Source organism: Poecile atricapillus, chromosome 1 (genome assembly GCF_030490865.1).
Source record: "Poecile atricapillus isolate bPoeAtr1 chromosome 1, bPoeAtr1.hap1, whole genome shotgun sequence".
Taxonomy (NCBI): Eukaryota; Metazoa; Chordata; class Aves; order Passeriformes; family Paridae; genus Poecile; species Poecile atricapillus.
In genome coordinates, this window is record NC_081249.1 from 30,995,141 (window position 1) to 31,021,019 (window position 25,879).

The 25,879-nt window shown below is 41.5% G+C and overlaps 1 protein-coding gene across 2 annotated transcripts in view; it reads left to right on the forward strand.

The window, feature by feature from the left end:
* Positions 1-6,122: 6,122 nt before the first annotated feature.
* The window catches only part of REV1 (REV1 DNA directed polymerase), a 57,714-nt gene continuing 37,957 nt past the window's right edge, over positions 6,123-25,879 (forward strand). For both annotated transcript variants that reach the window (XM_058840785.1, XM_058840794.1), the window contains exons 1-4: positions 6,123-6,401; positions 22,012-22,078; positions 22,815-22,947; positions 24,706-24,874. In XM_058840785.1, the coding sequence (XP_058696768.1) occupies positions 22,022-22,078; positions 22,815-22,947; positions 24,706-24,874 (359 nt within the window). In that variant the 5' untranslated portion in view covers positions 6,123-6,401; positions 22,012-22,021. The remainder of the gene's footprint in view (positions 6,402-22,011; positions 22,079-22,814; positions 22,948-24,705; positions 24,875-25,879) is intronic.

The window sequence follows — 25,879 nt, forward strand, 5'->3', positions numbered from 1 at the left end:
ACAGTGACTTTGTTGTTTTGAATAGACTGTCCTGTGTTGTAGCAAGCAACTGCTTTAGGCAGAACCCTGTACAAACATCTGTGTCCAACAATGCTCTAAGCTCAGCTGGGAACAATCAAGAAACTATAAGAACCACAGCAACTGAGATCAAGGACTCAATTTCAATTTCTCTTTGAAACAGAGAGGCAAAACTTGTAATCAGTGAGTATTAGCCTAGGAAGACTATGAAAGTGAAAGGTCAGCAGAATAAAGGCACACATTATATCTATATATGCATAGTATACTCTTACTTAATATCTTTGAGTATTGAGCCAGTTTCAGATTCATTAAAAATGGTGCTGCAGGTGGCACTCCAATCATGTGTATTTGCTCTTCACACAAGCAATTTTGCATGGAGGGAACTGCTGAAATGGAGATACCAGAGCACTATTGAGATGATGTAGAGATCTTTGCAGATGTGCAATTTTCTTCTAAAATAAATTTTACTGCAGTGTTCTAAACTGCTTCAGCACAAAATTAGCTAAAATAAAACTTATTTTTATGTATTCTTCCCAGTTGTAAGGGCAGATGCAGCCCTGATGTGTGACTGGGGGAGGATTCTTCACCATTTAGCTGTGCCCACAGGATCTGCACCAGCAAAGAGTGTTGCACCCACCAATGGTAATAAGCAAGGGGAAGACAGAACTGAGAGATCTTTAGACTCTTCAGTAAATCAACACTTTGTGTAAAATAGGCATGATGCATTGCTCCATTCTGGACACTTGTGCACCTCTATAAAATGACTACTGGGGGGTAAAGTAGGTTCATAAAATAAAGCCATGAGAACAGGCCCACGTGCCATCATGTTTCACTCTTCTTAGCTGGGCAGTTTGAAGACACGAAAAAAATATCTGTTGGTGACACCCTTCCCTTCAGCTACTGGTCCTGTGATCTGCAGTAGTAACACAACAACCATATTGCTCAATCATTAGCAAAATGCCTGAAGCTAAGGTTGGCTCTGATTCTTTCCAACAGCCTTTCCAGGTTTGTTTGTTTTTCATAATTGGTTTGCTTCCCACCATTTTTTACCTAGGTCTTTACTCTTGCCTTGGGAATGCCTTCTGTGCAAAGAGCCTCACAGCCACTTGCCCCAATGCCAGGCCCAAACATAGACTGCTGCTCTCTGCAAGTTTTGATTTTCTGTTATTTTATTCATTCACAACTGATCTTAGTTACATGCTGAGAAAAAATTTTAAAGGGCAGGGGGGAGGGGAAGGAACAGATTGTTTTCAAGTGTAGATTATCCTGCAGAGGTTTGGTGGGTTTTTGTTGTTTGTTTGGGTTTTTTTTCTGTGATGTTTGAAAATCATACCAGAGGAACAGGGATTTCTATAGCTGGCTAGAAATCTTCCTTAGGTTCTTTCACTCTTGAAAGAGAGAGCAGCTCTGCTTAGTAGAACTAATTAATCGTAATTGTGATTAAATATGTATTCCACTTCACAATATCTGACTGCATTGTGGTTTAGGAGCTAACAAAAATAGGCATCATGATTAAAAAGTAGGTGTAGGCAGTGATATGTAATATATTAATGCTACAACCAAACGCTGCAGATGAGATTTTACAACAGCATTTTCACTGGTTACCAAGAAACAATAGTGCTCGGTCAGGAAACTACTGCAGCTTTTACATGTCAATATTTAGGGCATTACTACAGCAGGCCGTGTTACTACAGCATTGCAGGAGTTGTGAAATGTGTATCTGTCGTTCATAATTACCTCGGCCCTGGGAGAGACGTGCGAAACCACAGCCGAGCGCGGTTCCCCTGCCCCTGGCTCTGCGGCGGCTCGGGACGGCGGCAGGCGGCGGGGCTCTCCGGAGGGCGGCCCCGCGGGCAGGGCGGGCAGAGCCCGCAATGCAGCACCGCCTCACCGGGAGCTCCGGGGAGCCGCCGTGTCCCTCCCGGGGGAGCCGCCGTGTCCCTCCCGGGGGAGCCGCCGTGTCCCTCCCGGGGGAGCCGCCGTGTCCCTCCCGGGGGAGCCGCCGTGTCCCTCCCGGGGGAGCCGCCGTGTCCCTCCCGGGGGAGCCGCCGTGTCCCTCCCGGGGGAGCCGCCGTGTCCCTCCCGGGGGAGCCGCCGTGTCCCTCCCGGGGGAGCCGCCGTGTCCCTCCCGGGGGAGCCGCCGTGTCCCTCCCGGGGGAGCCGCCGTGTCCCTCCCGCTGCCCCCCGGGACACGGCTGCCTGCTGCCATCCCCATCGCTGGTGGCGGCCGGCTGCCGCAGGGGGTGCGGGGGTAAGTCATGTTTGCGCGGAGAACAGCAGCACACTGACGGCCACAGCCCGAGCCACGGGCGGGCAGCCGTGCTGGGTGTGCTGGGGATAAGACACATCTGTAGTGAAACAGCCTTCTGTGGCTTGGGCGGAGACAAACACCCGAATTAATTACAAGGCTGAACCTGTTGGTGTGAAAGGGTTCAGAGACAGAGATTAATTCAATGTCCCCTATTCTCATCCCTATACTGTCTGAGTAAATATCACCTCTGAATTTGCTGCTGAGGAGAACTGAACCTGAGTTGAACCCACCCAGAGTGAATCTGACACAGGTGATCCTTCCAAGAGCTCCTGAACCAGGAGAACTACAGAGTGAGAAGTAAGGACCTTTCTACCATATGACAAGGAAAAAGTCCACTGCAGCTATTCTCAATTGGTTATTTGTCTGTCACAACTGCTGGTTTCAGCAGCGGCAGGCTGGTGACTACCATGGTAAAGCGGTAAGCAGCAGCTGGTCGTCAGTTTCACCTTATGGACCCTCTCTGGAAATAGATGAAGGTGGCAAAGACACTTTCTACTACACCATCAGCTTGGCTCTGGTAGAACCAAGTGGTTGGAAATGCTCTGCCCTTTAAACATATCTGCAGACCAGCAAAAGAGCAAGCAATGACATAGCCCAAGTTTTCTTCTTCCTCTGTGGAATACCAGAAGATTGGTGCTCTGTTGGCCCTTGTGTTGGTATGTAGTTGACAGCCCAACATTGCCCTGGGAAACACGTGAGACTAGAAGGAATATACAGAAAAATCAGCATGGGGAGGGATCTTCTGTCGGTGGCTTTACGTGCCCTTTCTGACAGTATGAGACCCAGAGACGTCACGACAGAAGCCTTCAGGGGCCATAGCAGCCATAGCCACTGCGTGGTCACACCTCCTGTGTTAGGCTGCAAGTAGCACGACCCTGAGCCTCTTGAGTTTCACCTGGAAATGCCTTTGTGCTGAAGTTACTGAAATTACATCAGACATACTTATTGTAAGCTGGAGCAGATTTTAACTCAGAAAGTGAGATTTATAGGTAACAGCTGCTCAACAATAACACCTCATTGAGATGCCCCAGCTAAAACATCAGTCCCACTGGACACCTAGTGCCTCTCTTCCCATTCTCGGATTTGTTTCCAAATTCAATGAAGACAGCAAGAATGCTTTTGCTGAAGTCAGCAAGATTGAACCAGGCTTCACCCTGTAAATATTTACCAATCACTAAGCAATAAACCTGGTTCCCAATCTAGCTACTATAACCTGTTTCTCTGTCAGTTCAGGAGCTCACTGGTGAAGATGAGTTACAGTGTGAGGGCATTAAAAGACAAAAGATAACTTACTACTGTTATTTTTTGGCCATTTTCCTAGACTTCCCTATTTTTATCCTCTTTTTAACATTAATTCCATTTTCTGTTTCTTTCCAAACTAATATTAGCCTATTTTAACAAACTGTATCTATTCTTTGCTGAAAGTATAGAATGGCTATTTCAGTTTTTTTCACTAGTAACTCTTACCCCAGCTACATTTCACAAAACAAAATAGCTGTCCTCACATCCTTCTCTAAATAATTATTGGATCCTCTTATAATTTGCTTATATGTCAGTTTCTGTTTAAAAATAAAATACAATCATTGACTAACCATTTAAAACCTGCTCTTGCTAACTTAAATTAATCCCTATTCCACTTGTCTTTCTGCCTTTCTGCTCCACAACTGCCCCCTAGAGAAATAGCTCTGTAAGAAAAAAATAATGCACATATCCAGTCATGCAGTACTTTTAACAATTAGTTTATTCCAGTCTGGCAAGGACTAGGGTCATTTCTTGGGAAAACTGGAAAATTCTGGCCCAGTGAAATGGAGATAGTCTAGATAACATATTTTCTAAACAGTATTTTTGAGAACTTTTTTTTTTTCCCAGGTAATATAATTGCTGATAAAAATTAGACTGAAAGCACTCAGCCACAATGTCTCTAAAATTTGACTTAAAGCTGGTCAAAACTCTAGTTAGTGCTTCCCTCTGGCAGGAAACACCCACATTGTGAAGATGAGTTTCATTAAAATACTGAGCAAAAGTCAAATATTTAGGTGTTTCTCATGAAGGTGCTAAGAGTTGTGCTATAAATATTTCTCAAAGTAAAATGCAGCAACAACTGTGGCTAAAATAGTTGTTGCTCAGCTGGGAGACACAGACCTGAACTCGAGTTTTCCTAATCCTATGAGGATATCTTGAGCAGTATGTAACTAGGTACAGGTGAAAGGCTCGACATTCATTAAGTTTTTGATGTTACCACACAAAGTAGAGAAAAAAAAAAGTATTTGAAATCATAACATCTTTCACGGAACAACTGGGGCAATGCAGATGGAGAAAAGAAGATTCTACACAAGCCCTTGTATTACAGTGACAGACAGCTTCATCCCTGGAACTAAATCCATGTGGGTCTGAGTCCATCTGACTGGTGTGGTTATAACCAAATTGGAGTTTTGCCTAGTATCAGTGGGGACTCCTAGCAGATCTGTTTATGTGGACACAGTTGTAGGACTGGGGCTATTTGCTATTTATATAACAAATTGCATATAACAGAATTAGAATAAGTCAATAGTATTTTTTATGTAAATTACATAAAGTAGCACAATTAATAATGCTGGTGTTTTTAAGTATTTCTGCCTTATTTTCCCTACATTCCTATAGCTGCTTTCCTAGACAAGAATCTCCGCATACCCTATGTTTTCCCCCACAATTGGCCTTCCTTTCTTCTCAGCCTCCCTATGGATACACTTCAGAGTATCCCCAGTGTAGTGAAAGGAGGTTGTAGCCATGTGGGGGTTCACTCTCTTCTCCCCAGAAACTACCGACAGGACAAGCTGTGCCAGGGTAGTCCAGGCTGGACATCAGGGGGAAGTACTTCATGGAAAGAGTTGTTAAGTACTGCAATGGGCTGCCCAGGGAGGTGGTGCAGTCACCATCCCTGGAGGTGTTCAAGAAATGACTGGATGTGGCATACAGTGCTATGGTTTAGTTGACAAGGTGGTAACCGGCTAAAGGTTGGACTTGACGATCTTGGAAGTCTTTGCCAACATAAAGCATTCTGTGACTCTGCAAATAAAACTGCAGAATCACATGGGAGGAGCCAGTGGGTGTTATTCCTGTATCCAGAACGCGAGAGGAACATGCAGGCCCTTCTTCTGTGGAAGAAACCCCTTCTAGAGTGAGGGTGACGAGCCTGAACCTGACTCAGCTCCAACTCATCCACGAGGACCCAGCCTGATCAGGGATAGGGATAGGCGGTGATGCCGCTCCCGGGTCCCCGGCCGGAAGGTGGACGCAGCGGGGGGCAAGCACCGCCACAACCCCACTCGGGCCTTCCCCACCCGCTTCCTGTCCGCGGGGCGGTCCCTGGTCGCGGGAGCTCCGGGCTGTGCTGGGCACGGCGATCCCCCGTGCTGGGCACGGCGATCCCCCGTGCTGGCCTCCGCTCCCGTCCCGCTACCAAATCGCGGCCCGCCCGTGCTTGCGGCATGCCCGTCGGGCCGCCAGGGGGCGCCGCCGCCCAGCGCCCGCCGCGGCCCGCCCGCGCGCCTGGAAAGGCGCGGGAGCTCTCGCGCCGCGCCGCGCCCCGCCCCGCCCCGCCGTCACGTGCCCCCCGCGCGAGCGCCCCCGCCGCCGCCAGGCGCTTGTCTCCCTGCGGGCGTGCCGCTAGGGGGCGCCGTGGCCCAGGGGCCCTGCCCGGGCCGGCGCGCGCCGTTTGTTGACCGCGCGGCGGCGGCGGGTTGGTGGCGCGAGACTCTCCCGTGACGCGCTCGCGGGAAGGGAAGGGGGTGGGGGGGGTGGAGGAGGGGCCGTGCCGGGGACACCGAGCGAGGTGCGGGGAGGAGAGAGAGAGCGGCCGGCGCTAGGGAGGAGGAGGAGGAGGAGGAAGAAGAAGAAGAAGAAGGAGAAGGCGGGCAGGAGGCGGTGTTTGCGTGCGTCCGTTCGTCCGTCCATCTGTGCCGGAGGGGGAGCCGCGATGTGAAGCCCCCCCCCTACACACACAACACGCACACACACGCGCGCACACACGGCCCGGCAGGGCAGGAGGCAGCGGCGGTGCCCCCGGGAATGTGTGTGTGGGACGCGGCGGAAGGTGAGCGGTAGCGGGGCTGGCGGAGCGGGCGCTTTCCCCACCACGGCGCAGCGGCCCCCATGGCGGGAGGGACGTGCGGGGGGTGGCTCGGGGACGGCGAGAAGGAAGGCAGGGAGGAAGGGAGGGGGAGCGGGAAGCAGACGCGGGGCCCGCAGCCGCTGCCCTGCCTCACAGCCCCTCCCTGGGCCCGCGGCCTGGGCCTTTCCCGTTCTCTTCCCGGCGCGGGAACGGGGGGAAGGGAAAGGGGACCGGCGCGCGGCGTTATGTAACCGGCGCGTGGGGGCCTCGGCTGCCCGCGCGCGGGAGGGCGGAGGGGGACACGGGGACAGAGCCCCGTGCGCGCCCGCCAGGCGCCGCGGGTGCGCGCCAGGTGTGCGCGTGTCCGGGTCACCCGCCCCTCCCCGCACCTGTGCGTCTGTCTGTCTGTCTGTCTGTGCCTGTCACATGGGGCCTGCGCTGTAGACACAACACGGGTCCCCCAGGCAGAGCCGGGGCGAGCGAGGTTGTGCCACGGCTTTCTGCCAGCGCTGAAGGGTCACTGCAGGGAAATGGGCTGGAGGGGGAGGAGAGGGGAAGCCCGAGCCCTGGTGCCGCCGTGCCCTCTGGAACGCTCCCCGCGCTGTAGCAGCGTGTAGCTTGTCTGCGGTTCCCCGTAGTGTTTGTCACAAGTTGTATTTGCTGAGCAATAGTGCTGGGTTTAACCGGTGTGCTGAAGGGAAGAGGGACGACCTGTGCTTGATGAGTAAGCCCGTGCTTACAAACACTACAGGGACAGATGCGTTCACATCTTGACCCCTTCCCCGTCTGATTTTGATGCTTTTTGCTGTACAGTTACCATTGACTTGACCTGTGATACTGAGCTAAAAGCCCGTGATAGGAAATGCACTGTAATGGCATGTTAACCTTAAGAAGGAAGAGGAGCATAGTATCACCAACACATTAGGTTTTTTTGGTAGAAACTCTGTGTGTTATGTGCTGTAATATTCCATTATTTCTGATATTTTAAAATTAACATTGCAGTCTTCAGAATGACAAAGCTGTGAATAATCTGCTTGTGTTAATAATTGTCTTAATGAAAAAAATTAGTTGATGTTTGTTATGCATCTTGATCTAAAATTCAGATCCTAACTCAGATTTGACACCATAATCCAAAGAAGCAAAACCAGGGACTGTAGTTTTATGATCTGAATTCTTTGTTCATTTAGATGCAATTGTTGCTCAAATAAAACTGGTTTGAATAGTTACCTAATAACCATTAGTTGCAAGAAGTTTCAGCTAAAATTTGTTTCTGGAATAGTCCTGTCTTACTAAGGTTTATGACATTTAACACAAATGAAATCCAAGATCAGACAGAAATCCAAATCTGACAAATTCCTTGCAATCTTGCCTCAAGCATGTAGTTATTACCCATTCCTACCATATTGGTCTTTCATTCAGTCCATTTCTTCTGCTGGATAATGTACCAAATCCGTGTTAGTAAATAATCCCAAGCTGTCACACTGGAGGTCACTGGTAGGACAGAGTTAGTAGAGGCACAGTGCAGACACCTACCTTGTGACTCGTTGATGTTTAACTACTTGAAGAAAGATTGTTTTAAAAGCAAAGTGCTAATAGAAAAAATTCATTACTATATTTCAAGGCTCATTGTAAATTGGTTGTACATTTTTTTCTGTGTACAGTAGAACACAGAAATAATGTACTGAATTACTAAATAATGTACTGAAAAAATGTGGTTTTTTCAGTACATTATTCAGTAATGGGGCCTTCAAACCTACAATCAGTCCATCTTTCTGAGTAGTGTGTACACTCTGGTACAGCCTGTTCTGGTGCAGTGATAGTGTGTTGTAAGAGAGTGCCAATTTTCATTAGTTGTTTTCTGATCCTTTGACCCACATGACTTGAAAGTTTTTATGGAAAATTTTAAATCTTTCTACTATCCCTTTCATTTACTAGAGAGATTTATAAATTTAAAATTAATTAGTAAGAATTAAATTTGGTTTTGAGTACGTAGAAAAAAATTAATATCATTACACAGACTTTTTTTTAATAATCCAGGACAAGCAGGAGAAAAATAACCTTCCTGACCCTGCCATGTGCTTCCCCCATTTAATTTGTTAGGTATTGTTTATTTCATAGAGAATGGGGTTTTTTTTAATTCAACATTTTTCTCTTTTAATTAAAGGGGTGTATTATTATCACTGAGATCTCTGTCAGCTCTTAGGTTTGCGGAGTGTATATATGAAAAGGGAGCTAAATACCCAAATGTTAAAAGCCTTCTTGAAGAATACAATGCAGATTAATTTGATGATTGTGCCATGTGTTTACCTAAGCATAGCAATATGAGGAAAAAATTAGAAACAGATAGAAATGAGAGTGGCCATGGAGTTACAAAAAAAAAAGTTGGAAATAAGAGAGCAAATCTTAAGTAGATGCAAAAAGTAATGAGGAATTCTTAGACATGTGTCATACAGTATGCTTGTGGGAGTGTCTTTGTCTAACAGATAGGTATTTGTAGTGCTCTGTCCTGAGAGCAGCTTTTTGCTCTGTTGTGGAAACCAGACAGCATTTTAAACTGGACACACAAATGTTTTCAAGGAAGAGGGCCTGCCATGTCTGTGATCCCTCACTCTGTATTTCACATGGAATATCTGGTGCTCATAAGATAGAAATCAGAATTAGGAAAGGCTTCTTTCTCAGTGTTCAGTAGAAGAGAGGTGAGTGTGCAGAACAGCCCTGAATTATGGGCTGTAATGATAACTTCCATTCCCATGGCTTTTATTTCAAAATCAACTTAAGGACTGCTGCTATTGTAACTAAGGAATCCATGACCATGAAATTCCCCTAGGAGACACTTTGGAGATAGTTTGGTATACCCATAGCAAGGATTGCATATTCCATATTCCTTGCTTTAAATGCGTAGGTAGACTGTGGTCCCTGAATTTCAGTGTTAGCTTTTGGATAAAGCAACTCCTTTCCTATCTGAAAGTTTCAGGTTTCCCAGTTGGTATTCTACCTATTTGGTAGTGCTCAAGCTGGTGACTTGAAATTCAGTTACTTGCAGAAGTAAAGCTTAGTCATGCTGTGGTTAACTCTTCTGTTGGTTTTGCTTTCCATTCCCAGCTATCCATAAGTACTTTAATCAAGTCCCAGTGTAATGGAGTTCTTGGTTGTAACCTCCTTATTTGGTTTTCCTCAATTAATGCACAAATCTTCAGTGTCTTGATTTATGAAAGTAAATAACCCTGGAAAAGAGAAAGGTGGTTTCTCTTAGGAGAAGGAACTGCTCAGGTAGCTTGCAGAGTCATTTTTGCAAATTTGCATTGCAAAATTTGGATTGGTTTGAAGCTAAAGCAAGAAAGCAATGCAGAAGATGCGCAGAGTAGGGTGAAGAACTGCTCTAAGCTTTTTCCCTATAAACATAGAGACTGGCAGTGTTCTGGCAGGGTGAGACGTGGTGTATTTTGACAGAATCCTGGGGTCTGTTGATAGTATGTTTTGTCAGGTTCTAGTTGTCAGTGAATATCCAAAGTAAAACAAAGTTCTGTGCACCATGTTCATGACTTCACCTCTTTGAGCTGACTCAGATCAGGTGTTTGTTCAGGACATGATGAGTTAGCATCTTGGACAAATGGTTGTACTCCACTTAGGTAATTTTGGAAACCTGGGAGCTGTTGCTTTGTAAAGGAAGTAATGGAATTGCTATTTATTCTTAGAAGCAGGAAAGCCCTTGACCCCATGGCATGTAAGGTAAATGATTAGTGCAGTTTCCCAAGTAGTGTGAATGTATTTTACCATTCTATGAAATTGAATGCAACTCCCAGTTGAAGTAAAGAACTAAAATAATGATCTATATTGAAAGGATACTGTTCCTGATTTCTGAATCTGCTTGTTGTTTTCAGGAAGTATTAGAGCACTTGACTCTGATACTGCCTTTTTGATCACAATTCCTTGATTTTCATGCTGTAATTGTGTTATTTGGTAAGTAGCTCCAAGAATCCTCCCAATAAGCTAGTAGTAGGGGAGAGGTAAGGTTGTAATGACTTTTTACTATAATTTCTCTCTGATTTGAAGTTTTAAGTGTTCCCCCTTCCTGTAACTTCTATATTGATTTTTAGTCCAAGTTTTACAATTGTAGCATTTACTTGGGATAGGCCATTTTTGCTCTGTAGCCATTTTGTATTGATCTGTCTCCACTAAGCAGCAGTGTAACATTGCTGGTTTAATGTCAGCATAGACATAGAACCAGAACAGGCCAAGAATACAATTCAGATTTGAGTTTAGATTAAAGGATCTTGAAAAATTGGAGCATTTTTGTTTTGTCCCAGAATCTCAGAACTGTATTTTTTCTGGAAAATACAGAAACGCTGTGCTCTTCTTTTCTGAACCTAGGAGGAAACTTGATAATATGTTGGGTCAGATCAGAAGTTTGTTTTGTTAACAATAAACAAACACACCAAAATACTTTTCTTTTGTGTTCTGAACTTCTGTAGTTTGTTACCTTAAAAAAATAGAGTATGTTTTTATTCCATTTATCTATTCAATGGATGTGGACTTTTAGCATCCTTGGTATCCAGTGTCAGATAATCTTCAAATAAAATAGGCTATAGATGAAAAAATATTTCCATTTCTTTTGATCTCTCCACTTGCTAGTTTCATCTGATTCTTCCTAGTCTTGTTGGTCTGAGTTGATGAAATAAAGTAATATCCATGGACTAAAGAAAGGTGTAAAAAACTTGAGTAGAAACTTGAAACTTCAAGGCTAAGCATAGAAGCCTTATGTTGTGAAGATTTTACTTCAAAAAAGATTTTGCAGTTTTGCGAGTTTCAAAGGCAATGTCAGAAAAGGATTTGGGAACTTGACTGTGCAATGTCAGTTGAAATTAAGTAATGTCATTCAAAAGCTGCTATGAACAGAAAATCTACCTATTTCAGTACTGAATTTGTAGTTATCAATGCTTTTGCTGGTAAAGTTGTTGAGTTCTTAGAGTTTTGCTGTCCATATGTGAGTAAAGAGTCCTCCTTAGTATCTGACATAATCTACAGTTTGCAGAGTGGATGCCTTCTCTCTCATTTTCCCTGAAAAGCCTGGCAGGATCAACACTTTCTCAGTGATAATATTGGGTTGACCATAAAGTACAACTGCCTTGGCCATGTCTCCTAAAAAAAACCCCAAAGTCATCATAGAATCATCATGGAATAGTCAGGGCTGCAAAGAACCTTAAAGTTCACCTTCGAGTTCCAGCTTCCCTGTCTTGGGCCCGGACACCTTGCACTAGGCCAGGTTTCTTAGAGCTCCATCCAGCGTGGTCTTGAAGACTTCCAGGGATGAGGAATCCACAGCTTCTGTGGGAAACTTCTTCCAGTGTCTGACAACCCTCACAGGAGGGAATTTCTTCATAATGTCTGATCTAAACCTACTCTCAGTTTGAAGCCATTCCCTCTTGTTCTGTCCCTACGTGCTCTTGTAAATAGCCTCTCTCCCTTTTTCTTGTATTCTCCCTTTACATACTGGAAGGCCACAATGAGGTCACCCTGAAGCCTTCTCTTCTCCAGGCTGAATAATCCAAATTCTCTCAGCCTCTCATCATAGCAGAGGTGCTCCATCCCTCTGATCACCTTGGTGCCTCTCATCTGGACTTGTTCCAACAGGCCTGTGTCCTTCCTGTGCTGGTGACCCCAGAGGTGATGCAGCACCCCTGGTGGAGTCTCACCAGAGCAGAGTAGAGCGGCAGAATCCCCTCCCTTACCCTGCTGGCCACACTGTTTTTGATGCAGCCCAGGGTATGATTGTCTTTCTGGGTTGTGAGTGTGCATTGCTGGGTCATGTCCAGCCTCTCACCCACCAACATCCTCAAGTCCTGCAGGGCTGGTCTCAATCTGCTCCTTCCACAGCCTGTATTCATTCTGGGGGTTGTGCCCACTCAGGTGCAGTACCTTGTGCTTGGCCTTTTTAAAGCATCCTTGGATGCAGGAAAGGCTGTGGATGTTGTCTGTTGAGACTTCAGCAAGGTCTTTGACACTGTCTCCCACAGCACACTCCTGGAAAAGTTGCAGCCCATGGCTCAGACAGGAGCTCTCTGTGCTGGACTAAGATCTGGCTGGATGGCCGGGTCCAGGGAGTGGTGCTGAGTGGTGCTGCATCCAGCTGGGGGCCAGTCACCAGTGGTGTCCCTCAGGGGTCTGTGCTGGGGCCAGTTCTGTTCAATATCTTTATTGATGGTGTGGGTGAGGGTATTGAGTCCTTCATTAGTAAATTTGGAGATGACACTAAGCTGGGACAGTGTGTCAATCTGTTGGAAGGGAGGAGGGCTCTGCAGAGAGACCTGGAACAGTTGGATGGATGGGCAGAGTCCAATGGGATGAAGTTTAACAAGTCCAAATGCTGGGTCGTACATTTTGGCCACAATAACCCCCTGCAGTGTCATAGGCTGGGGATGGTGTGGCTGGACAGTGCCCAGGCAGAAAGGGACCTGGGGGTGCTGGTGACAGCTGGCTGGACATGAGCCAGCAGTGTGTCCTGGTGGCCAAGAAGACCAATGGCATCCTGGCCTGGATCAGGAATAGTGTGGCCAGCAGGAGCAGGGGGGTCATTCTCCCCCTGTACTTGGCACTGGTGAGGCCACACCTGGAGTGCTGTGTCCAGTTCTGGGCCCTCAGTTTGGAAAGGATGTTGAGACACTGGAGTGTGTCCAGAGAAAGGCAGTGAGGCTGGTGGGGGGCTTGGAACACAAGCCCTGTAAGGAATGTCTGAGGGAGCTGGGGTTGTTTAACCTGGAGAGAAGGAGACTCAGGGCTGACCTTTTCACTCTGTACAACACCCTGAGAGATGGCTGTAGTCAGGTGGGGTTGGTCTCTTTCACCAGGCAGCAGCTGACAGAACCAGAGGACACAGTCTCAAGCTGCATCAAGGGAAATATAGGTTGGATATTAGGAAAAAGTTTTTCATGGGAAGAGTGATAAAGTACTGGAATGATCTGCCCAGGGAAGTGGTGGAGTCACCATCCCTGTTTAAAAAAAGACTGGACTGGACATGGCACTTACGATTATGGACATGGTGCCATGATCTAGTTGAGGTGTTAGGGCATGGGTTAGACTCAATGATCTTGAAGGTCTCTTCCAACCTAGTCATTCTGTGAATTCTGTGAAACATGTACCCTCTCATTACACTGGTTATAGCACTGGCCCAGAGCAGGGGTTTGTTTCTGTGCCATTCACTGCTGCCAAAGTGGTCAGTCTGACTAGTGAGCACGCACATTGGTCAGCAACAAAGATCAGTTTGTTGTGTGTGCACATACATACAGATATCCATACACATGTGTATAGTCAAATACCTAAATTCATTCAAAAGATGTAGGCACTTCATTTTGGACCCATCTCCTGGGCTGAAGCCTGGGGAAGCTGAAAGTGGTGTGTGTATGTCAAATTTTCGCAAGCACAGTTCCTCTGAATTTGATGTTAATAAATTCAGAGCATCCACAGATTCCTGGCTTTGATCACCTCATAAAAATTTTACATTTATTTTTGAATAATTATACCTCCACTTACCCACTTTTTCTACCTTGTTGAATTTTTCTTTAGCTTTACAAGGATGTTCCAGTTGTGCCTGGAAAGTCTTACAAAGTCCTAAATCATTTAGCAGCAGTAACTCTTCTCATTATTTGGGAGTGGGGGTCATGAGTTTACTTATGCTACCTACTGACTTCTTGACCTATGCCTTAGCATAGGCTGCTTGGGGAAGACAGGAGTTGTGGGACTTGATTGTCATACTGAGTGCACAAACGAAAAACCTTCTAAACAAGTTATGTTGATTTATTAGGTAGAAAACTAACATCCCAGTCTTCATTTTCAAAGAAAAAAAGAGACATAATTCTCACTTCTCAAATACCATAGATAGCTAATCAGAGGGGATTGGAGGAAGACTATGCATCTCATAAACTCACCTTGTTTATTGTTTTGGATACTCAAGTCCAAGAGAGCATTTCCTTTTGGTGATTTACAATCCCTTCACTACGTTGCTATTTAGAGTCCTGATTTCACAAACTATGCTTCTTATTCTGATTTTACTTAGTGATTTTTATTCTGGATTCTAGGCACTTAGAAGCTGTTATAAAGATTATAAATGTGCCAAGTCCTCTTGGGGTTGAAGCCCCAGAAGAATTTTAAGCACAGAAAAGAAATGGTGAAGCTAGTTGATGAAGTTTGCTGAAAGTTGTCATTGCATTGTGGCACTAAGAACCCTTGTGTGAAAGAAGTGATGATTGAACTAAAAAGTGAATTGAGCTACGTGGTTACATATAGCAATGAACAGTTGTGAAGAAAAGCTACTTATCACTGAAGAATTCTGAATGAGCTGGGGAGGTCATGACTTTACCAAAAAACACAGAAATGTTGAAACTGAAGGCCAGTTTTCTGTAAGTGGAAGAAAAAACCAAGTTAAACCACTATTTGTGACAAGCTCTAAATGGATTTCACTGAGTGTTATTCCTAGAGGGGAATTGACAGTTGGTTTCAAGTTAAATCTGTCTTGCTATTTTTTTGAAGAAATAACCATCTCAAATGCCATGTATAAAAGCAAAAATGGTATATTGAAAACAGATTGTTCAAAGCTGGTGTGGATTGTACAGTGATCCTGATTTCTGGAGCTCATGCATCCTCAAGTCATGACAATTAAAACAATTGTCTGTTCCAGACTCTCAAATTAGTCTCAAATATAAAAAAACTTTTGTCTTGTACAGCTCTGGTATAAACAGTTATCTGCTGTACAACTGCTTTTTGTGTTATTGTGACGTTTAGCCAGCAAAATAAATCTGTATTTCTTTGTTGTTACTTGTGTGCAAATGATTGTAAACTAAACTGATCTGAAATAAGGACCATTTTGAGTAGCAAAAATAGTCACTTTGGAAACTGGATTACTTTAGCAAAGAGTTCTCTTTCTGGGGAACTGATTGAACTAGAAGTTCTCAGAGTATCATTTCTTTGCTGTCAAGCTCAAATGAAAGCATGCGTAGAAAATAGTTCTAGAATAGTTATCTGCTTATGAGGAGTTGATTCTGAAGGACCTGGGGGGTTTTCCATGTTTTATGTGAATTGTATGGTATTTTGCCTTTCTAGCAAATGCCATGGATGCTCATATTTTACACAAATGGTATTTCTAAATTTCTCATACTTTTTTTCTAACATTTAAATTGCCCAAAATTTTGAAGTTTGTTCTTTCCTAATTTACACTCTTATCTTTATTCACAAGACATGAAGGTGGTGTTGGGTGTTTTTGGGGATAGCTATTGTTTCAAGCATCCTTCAGCTAGTTTAATTTCTCTTGATTTAAAATATCATCAAAGATTGAACTGCAAAACAGAACTTGCTGGTTTGCCCTGTAACATCAGGTGCCTGTAGTCAGGAGTGCTTATCCTATGGGGACAGGTGGCATAAGATGTGGAGCTGTCTGATTGTAACTTTTTTTTTAAAGTGCTTACCCTATGGAAAAGGTAAGGTAGCCAATCCCTCTGGTTTATTGTGGGGGAACAAACATAAGCAGCACTACTTAGGGAAGAGTAGCCAGGTCATTGGAACTCTGTATCTGCATTTATACTGCCATTAGTTGTAATCGTGACCCAAAAGTTGGTTTCTAGAAATTTCTAAGATAATTTTAAAATCCCATCCATTCCTCTTTTTTTGCCTGTCTGCTTTGGCTTTATCTGATGCTTTTGTAAGTCACTTCATTTTGCTAAACTTGTGGAAAGCTAAACCATAAAAATTATGTCAGTTTTCTGTTGATTTAGTGAGCTGATTTATACATAGCACCGGGGTGAACATAGGGGTCATGCGAGCTTGGAAGTATAGTACTTGGAAGTACTAGAGTTTGGGAAAAGGGAATAAAGCCTGTTAGGCCAGCAGAGGCTGAAGAGCAGAATCATCTCTTTTGGTTGCAATCAGCCAACAAGTTAACTCAAACATCTTATGAAACTTCACCCTGAGACTTTATTTACCACCTAGAATAAAATTCAGTTGCTTTGCAATATACTAATTAGTAATTTTAATATGGAATAGTAGTGCTAAGCCTGAGTTGTCTGAAACCACAGGCGTTTAAGCATACAGTATCTTTAAAAAAGCTTTTGCCTTTTTTTTGTGTAAATTCTTTCTTCTGGATTCTGGATTTTCAATATGTGGTAGAAAATAGTTTGCTACCCTGTAGCAGCAGTTCTTTTCCAGAAGACTCAGCCAAGAATAGGACTCTCTTTGCACTTAGAAATGTATAAACACGTAAGATAGTGCTTTGCTCAGAGAGCTTGAAGACTAGTGCCAAGCAGAGTGGTGAGTTTGATGTGGGAGCTGGAATGTAGAGGCAAGAAATTCAAACAAGCCACAAAATACCCACTTGTTGGAAAAAGCTTCTAAGCCCTGCTGAGCTGGGATGGATTCAATCTACAGTTCAAGGAGAAGATTCTGATACTCATTAGCAGTGGCCCAAGACACCCATATTTCCACTGAAGTTACACCTTCTGTATGGGCTTGTGGCATGTCAATGTGTTAAATAAATCAAGTTATTTTGCATTAGAGGACAATGACAGCATGTTTACTCTGGTCAGAAATGCAGACTAACTGTTACAGTGTGTTATATTCAGTTACCTAAAATTGGATTATCTGCATGGAACATTACTTGTGTGATGTATTCAGACACAACTTTGGCAGGGTTATTTGTTGAGTCACAGCGCAGCCTCATTTTGTCTTTGGAAATAGTTCATATGCTTTCTTGTAGGGAAGAGCCATAATGTTTATATTCTGCCAGATTCGAGTTGGCTACTTGAAGAGGTAGCAAAAATACCTCTGCACTGTATATATGCTTGGCAAAGAGACTGCTGAAACATATGACAGAAGCAGGGACTAGTACTGCACTGGAATTAAAAAGCTCATGACGATCCATGTTCACTTGTTCAGAGTCATTGAGATCTGTATTCTGTGCTCCCAACCATTTTTCCCCATAATACCTGTGGTTTTGGTCTGGGTTGGTCCCTTATCTATGTTATCCCAGCTGCCCAGGATGAAGAAATGCCACTGTCTTACAATCACACCACCCCGAATTTACAATATTTTAAAGCAGTAACTTTCTTTAATGTGTATGACAGATGAGACTAAAACAGATGCTAGCATCAACATTCAGATCTATCTTCCTTGCTCTGTAATTCTTGTATGCATACAGACATGTTTATAGAATTTATAGAATGTACACTTAACATTTCATTCCATTACCTGATCTGTGGGCTTTGATTAACAGTCTTTAATAACAAGATTAAGCAGTTGTGGATTGGGAAGTATAATGCTAGGCCTGTGAAGCAGGGTGCAAAGGGATGTTACGTATCTTTGGCTGTGTTGACTATTTCTGAGCCACTAGTGATGTACAAAGCATCAAAACTCTTTGTCTTTTAGCTTCAATATCATCCAATAGAAATTTGAATTTTAGCTAACCCTGTTGTGCACAATGATAAAATTTTGCCGTTTTATATGTGATCTAGAAGGGGATAGACAAATTATGCTAATTTTGACCACTGGAGTTTTTAACTTCACTTTTTTGCTTGAAAAGTTATTTCTCTTGCACTGGAAAACAGGAAAGCATTCCTAGGAGTGTTGTTTATAGCTTTACGGGCTTTTGTGGAGTTTCAGAGTTAGTTTAGGTTCTTTTTTTTAATTGCAGAAGATTTCATTATGTTCACAGGTTCAGAATATGAACATTTGAATTTTATTTAAAAAGCTTTTGTCTGGGCAGAGGGTCACTTTAGACCTTGTCCTTCAGGGTCTAGAAATAACCAAAAATCTGGTGGTTTGCTGAGTCTCTGAATTTGTGCAAACATAGAAAACTGTTCTGAAACAAGTTAGGTACCTTAAGAAAGAACTACAAGAAAGATTAACTTTTTTCTGAAATTGGCTTGTTTGTGATGGCTATTTGAAGTCCCCGACTTGACTTCTATCCACCCACACCTCACCTACTTCCCACCTTCACAGGTTCTTTACTAAGTGTTTCCCTTACTCATCCCTTCATCATGATTCCTATAGAGGGAGCATCATACCATCCTTGTATTTCTTATTTCATGAATCAGTGAGCATGTTTTAAATCTTGCTTCACTTTTCCTCTGGTTTAAAATACCTTGTGCAAGACATTTATCATGCTCATTTGTTCCTTAGGTTTCAGCAAGGCAGCTGTAAGAGGTTACCTTCATTTTCAAGGAAAAATTTACACTGTAAGGACAAGTCTTTAGAAGGGAGACTATAGTCCAGAAACTTTGGTTCATCACTCAGTTCCTGGAACTATAAAGGGAGAAACTAGTCTCCCAGGTTTTCATATCAGCATTAAGAGAATAATCTGTGACCCTGATGACTTGAGCCAGAGGCATCACTGGCTCAAGTAATCACTGAAGTATCATGTTCCTAACCTGTGTGTTTAGAATTTAAGTGGTGTGGCTTAAGTGGACTGAGTAAAAAAATGCATCTGCTAAGGAAATGGTAAATCACTATCAGATGTTTTAAGTTAGGCTTTACAGCCTAGTTTCTCTAGTTTTGCAGGCTCTAGGAAGACAACATCTGAGCAGTTGGTACATGATGTTTGTAGCACCTTGAGCTAAGCAGTTTTATTTGATCTCTAATTTTAATCTAGGCACATAACCATGCCTAGTTTAACATAACATAACCATGATTCTGATTTTAATTGGCTTTACTTTCAGACTAGAGATCTTTCTTCCTCATCTTCCAGTATCCTGAATAAAAATGAAATGTGTTTCAAGGTTTCAGAAAAGCTCACTCATGTGAAAGCGATTCTTCAGATTATCAGGCATTAGATACTTTAGTTTAAGCAGGAGGTTGTTGTATAGGGGTCAGAGTTAAGACGTATCAAATCCTGTCTTCTCAGTGATTAGAGTTGTGGTGATTTAGAGTATGTCTTTTGTACAGTCTTTTTTTTTTCAGACCAAGAGCTTATATTTGTATGAGCTTTTCTATTTGATGGTCTTATAATCATAGAACAGCCCAGATTGGAAGTGACCTCAACTAGAGTATCTAGTCCAACCTTTCATGGGTAGGGAAGTCTGGTTGAGGTTATCTGGCACCCTGTCCAATTGCAACATGAAAATCTCCAGAGATGAGGACTCTGCCAGATCCCTGCGTTACAGTTATTGATTGTTCTCACTCTAAAAAATATTTTTCTTACATCAAGATGAAACTTCCTGGTGGAGCTTGTATCTGTTGCCTCTTGTGCTCTCCATGTGGCTCCTTATGAAGAGAGAGCCTCTTGCACTTTTGTAGTCACCTCTTAAGACTTTGTCATCCTTTATTAAGAGGCAGAAAGAGTAATCATTAGTTAAAATTCTGGTGTCTTTTACAAGCTCATACACTGGTATCTGTATTATCTAAAAAAACGAGATGACATTTTTTTCATTAATGGTTTTCCTTTTTTCATGAACTTACACTTTTCTGTTTTTCCAAGAATGTCTTAGCCAGAAGTAATAGATGTAAATTATAATTCATTTCAGCTGATGAAAAAATACAAATTTTCCATATGAAAGAAATCATAAAGCTGTTTTCACTATGTACTGTCCTCTGCAGGAAAAAAGTAAATTTTGTATCTTATGTGGTCATCTAGCTCATCTCCTCTCTTTTTCCTCAGTGCTCCTTCAGAGTTCTGTGGTATCTATTACATACAATACAAACCACTAAAAATTAATTTCAGAAGGCCTGATGTCTTGGAAATAGGACTCTGGGTAAGAAATTTAGATGGGAAACACAGCAATATGAGAAGGGGTTGCTTTGTCTTGTATGTTGGTATGGAGCTTATCTCCTTGACATGTGATCGATCTTCATAATTGCACATACAACAACATGTATGTCAGTTGTATATCAAGTTATAAGCAACTGCTAGCATAGAACCAAGTGGATTATGATCTTTCTGTGTTTGTGGATATCCTGAAATATAAACCAGATGCTTACTTTTTCAAAATACCTGCTACCTGCTTTGACTGTAATTCTGTGGTTCCCTAATTTGGCATATTTGCAGTAGTCCATGAAAATGATAGTACTTATGAAAACTTCTTTTGCAGCTGTGTATTATTTTGCAGTCAAACCTGCCTGCAATCCAAGGTGGTTTAATGGGATATCAGAGTATGCCTGCTTGGTTCACTAGGACAAAAGGGAATTAAGAGACAATAGCTAGAACTCACTTTCAGCTAGGTTCATAAGAAGTGGAATAGATGAGGCAGCCTCCAAAACAGTGCAGTAGAAGGCCAGGGTAGGAAAATTATCAGAATGTGTTGTCATCTCCATCCATAACTGCATGTACTTTTTGGGAAGCTGGAGACTCTGTGAAGCTTCTGTGCTCTTGTTACTGGACAATGCTGTGGATAGTCTAGAGACTCAAAAGCAGGCAAGGATGGAAAAAAAAAAAAAAACGCTTGACTTCCTTCTGTGTATTTACTGCAGTTTTGCATGGTTTTTAGGGAGGATAAAGGAATATAAATTAAATATTTAATGAAATAGAGGACTTAAGACAGTCACCTCTTAGTTTCAGAGTCTTGTCCTCATCCTATAAGAGCTGATAGACCTAAAAGACTATTTTGTGTTTTTATTTAGAGAACTATTTTGATTGGAAAGTGAGAGATGTAAAAGCAGGCAGTGACCTCATGATCTTACTACATCATTAATCAATATTCTAAAATCAGTGTTACCACAGCCATAGTAAATATGAATCACTTGGGTGCAGTGAACAGTTGGCCACAGTCCAAGCATAGCTTTTTCTATCCAGGAGTTTGTTCTAGCCAACTAATAGCTCATCTGGGGACGTGGCTGAGTGCAGTTCATGGTCCAGGGATAAGTGTCTTGCATAAAGGAAAACTGCAATTTGGCTGCTTGGGTTTGTTTATATTTTTATTTATTTATTAAGCAATGCAAACAAAAAGCCCCAAAGAATCATGTCACAAACCTAACTATAGATCATACTAGGTCACTTAAATAGCTGGCTTTTCTTTGACCATAAGATCACCTTTTGCTTTGGTCTTTTGCTTTGATGCAATGGATTGCATTACAGCAACAAGTGCTTGGATTTTTTATAATCAGTTGTAAATCCACTGGTGAAATTAATCCAGTCTTTAATACCAGGAGGGGGTTGCCTGCATCACACCATGTCTGTGGTATCAAATAGGAAATAAAAGATTGTTCATGACCTGGACAATATTTTGCCTGGATGTTAGCAGCTGTATTTAAGAACCTTTTATTATTCCTTCTTTTAATAGGAGAGATATATGATGAACAGAAAGAATTGAATAAATTGTAATGGACAGTGAACATTGTAAGGAGTTCTTTATGTTCAGGGTGAATAAAGCAAAACATGCATATGTGGGTTTTGATATGTAGCAGGAACCACAGTATGCATTACTACAAAACTGAGGAATCATGTTCTTACGATTTTGCATTTCTAGATTGGCTGTGAAACTCAAATACTTCAGTGAAGTTGATTGGAAAAAAATAATCTTTGTGATAATCTGTAAATGGCCTGTTGTACATGCTATCATTGAAATGCCACTGATGATAGTGCTGAAGATTTAATTGATCAAGCGTTGTTGTTCTTCTGCAGAAGCTTCAGTATGAGGCGGGGTGGATGGCGGAAACGAGCTGCCGATGGCGATGGTTGGGGAATATGGGTATGTTCAAAACCTAGTGTTTTTTTTAAAGAGGTAAATGGCACTGTGGTTAAAAAGGGGTTACAGTTTTGTTATACATGCTAAAAGGATGCTATATATTAAACCCTTTTGCTTTACTTGAAAACACATAATTAAGTTTGAAAGAAAATTTTTAATTACCAGGTTTTGCAGTCTGTGTTGACAATAATCACTAAATTTCATTATTAATAAGTGCAGACCCTTGAATTGCTTTAAATCACCATTTGAAAAATAAACTAAGTAATTTGAAAACTATTCATGGTTGTCTTCACCACATTCTGTATTTGGACAAACAATAACTGAGGTACCTAATTTACATAAATGTTTAGAATATTACTGTCTTGTGTATATTTAAGAACTGAAAATACATGGAACCAGATTGTTTTGCTAGGCAATGAGCCACCAAATTAGCACCCAAATTTGCATCCCATTTTTTCTGCTTCTTTCTTTTTATTCTATAAGAATTTTTATATATACAGAGTATTTTCCTATAAGGAAAAGATTAGGGAGTATGAAATAAATCCTGCCATGTTGGTAACAAGATGCAGTTATCTTGTAGATACAAGTTTATGGTAGAGCATTTGCTATTTTTCATTTGAAAAAAGAATGTCTTTCGTTGCTTACCTTTCCAGTCTTATAATTGACCAGTTTCTGTTTGTAAACATTAGGAAATAAGACTGCCATCATGAATTGTGTTTTGTTTTAATTTAAAAACTAGGGTGGGTACATGTCAGCAAAAGTTAAGAAATTGGAGGATCAGTTCCGGTCAGAATCAGCCATACAACAACAGAGGGATGGAAATTCATCAAGTATCTTTAGCGGAGTCGCCATCTACGTCAATGGCTTAACAGGTGAACCTTTATTTTTTTTAAGGATCTGTATTGTGTTGTTCTCACGTTTAACATCCTGAATAGAGGTAACTGTAAAACACATGAATTTGCAGCTAAGTAAATACATGACAATTACTGTATATGTTTTGTGTATTCTGTTGTTTTTCATGATTAAGGTTTTCAATAAAAAAAATCAGATTTTCATTTTGAATATAAATATTGCTTTACTATATCATTTACATAACTTGTAGAAATAGGAGTTGATCTTTCCATGTTTCTGTGGTCTTATTCTTTGAAAGGAAATCTTTTAACTTCCTTCATCCTCCTACACCTACTAAATTTTTAATTTTTCAAATTAGTAATGGTTAGATTGTATGCCTTAAATTTACATTTGGGAGAATATATCAACGTTTTCTTGCTCAGAGTAGCATAATGTGTGAGACAGAACCTACTGGTAGTGGAAGGAGGAACAAGAGAAGAGGTAAGATATTTATGTATTGTAAGGAGCATCTGTGATGGACTGATAGTGCACGTTAGCTGGAGTAAGGTTTTTAATCTACCATACTTATGTTCATACTTCTCCTTACTTCTGTAAAGCAGCTTAATAACCTTTTGGAAAATCCCTAGAAACCTTTTTCAGGGATCTCTGCCAGGAATGTTGTGATTATTATGTAACTGATGCATAGAGCTTCAGTGAGATAGATTAGTGCTGGTTTAAGCACAGGGCTCAAATACACTGAAAAAGGTTAAGGTGGATATGTTAAACTATTAGTACATCTGGACTGGTTGTTTAATGCAGGCAGTTTCTTTAGTGAAAATCCAGCATTTGTGTATTCTTCAAGCAGCTGGTCCCTAAAAAGAGCTCTAGAAGATGGTTGTCTAAAAGGCTGGAGTAGGAAAGGTAACACTTGTAGAAAGTGTGTGCTGTTTTTAGTTAAAAGTTACAGGAATAATGAAGTGTAAGACATATTTTGAGAGCTAACAGAAAGGAATTGTAACTGTATCCTTTAAAAAAATTTTCCTTGTTGTTGTATTGTTCAACCTTTTTTCTTTTTTTTCTTTTTTTTCTTTTTTTTTTAATATCTTGTGCTAGATTCACTATTCAGGCACTGCGTTGACCTAAATCTTCTGGTGCCTGTGTGACACCACTGTAAACATTTTCCGAAGCTAACACTTTTTTCTTCTTTTTTCCCACCTCTGCTTGCAAAATAAGTAATCTTTTTAAAATAATTGAGGAGATCAGAACGGTTGTTGATTTTTAAGGTATTCTTTGTTCCCTATAACAACTCAAGAATAACCTGGTAAGGAAGGAGTGAGTTAACTGCTTCAGTACATCACAAATTACATAGTAGGAGTTCTGTGCTGTTGCTAAACCCTTTTGAGATTAATTATTTTCTGTTGCTTCTGGGTATAAACTATTCTCCTGAACTCTGGTGAAAAGAAATCTAATTTTGTATTATATTGGTGTAAAGCATTTTTTTATATACTTTACATCTGCTTGAGTATTTTTTCCTGCCTTCTGCCATACATATTGTGGGAAGCTTCTCTATAGCAAGTAGAATGTTTGCATTTTGAATTAGTGTTTTCAAAAACACACTTTTCTGCATTTCCTGCAAAATGTTCTTCTGATTTCTTCTTTGAAGAGCTTTTAAGTTTTTTCCCGGAGTAAAACTACGGTTTGCGCTCTTTCTGACCATGGCATATTTATCAATTAAAGTTATTTTTCTCACTGTATTTGCTGACACTAAACAGGAATATTTCTGGTTTTAATTTTTGTAGATCCCTCAGCTGATGAATTAAGACGGCTGATGATGTTACACGGAGGCCAATACCATGTATACTATTCCAGATCAAAAACAACTCACATTATTGCCACCAATCTTCCAAATGCCAAAATAAAAGAATTGAAAGGAGAAAAAGTAGTTCGGCCAGAGTGGATTGTGGAAAGGTAAGTTCAGGTCTACTGCATTTGGAGATGTCCCCTTTTGGGAAAAAAAAAAAAAAAAAAAACAAAACAGAAAAATCTGGGGAGGAAAAAAAAATTAAAGATTGCATTTTGAGATTGTGGTTTAGCTTAAAATAAATAATTAGTAGAACAGCTGAGTAGAAAAACCACTATACTATATATATACTATATATAGAGATACCAGTGTAATCATTGAAGATTTGCTTCTTAGGGATTGTTCCTTAAGAAGCTTCAGCAAGAACATTCAGAAAGTCTCAAGCATGTCACTTGACTGAAACTGAACATTATCCTGTTTTTTCTATTTAGTGTCTAACCAGTTGACCAGATTTGATCTCAGGATGTTAAAGAACTACTATGTGATTGTTTTAAATCTCTTGTCTTGTGTATTCCATAAATTTCATATAATCTGTATATAAAGAAGGATGCCAATTGAAAAGTGTTCTCATAAAATTGGAACTAATCCATCCAAACATTTATTGTTTTGTGACTTTGTAAGTAAATAATAAAAACTAAAGAAAAAAACAAGGCCACATTTTATTTACATAGAATTTATGTTCTTTGGTTTCTCCATGCACTGGAATATATAGCAGTCACTGAAGTTGTTGTTGATAAAGACAATAGCCAAGCTCAGAGCAGTTAATGTGGTTTGCATCTCACTTCTTTCATCTGAGGAACCCACAGGAAATAGAACAGACAGGAATATGTTCTAGAAATTATTCTGCCAGTGTTATGCCATTCTTAAGTAGCCTCTTTCCTAGATCACCAGCAACAGGCAAGGAACTGTTCTACAATGCATGTGTGAAATCTTATTTGCAGTTTGCTCATTTTCAGTCCTTTGTATTATGGTCAATTTTTAAACTTTAGTTAGACATTTTAAGTTACTCAGTTTGAAAGAGACTTCAGGTAGTTGGGGGTTTTTTCCAACAATTTTACTCCCTCACCCCTGTCTTTAAGGACTTGGAAAACTGATGGCAGGTGTGGTTTTGT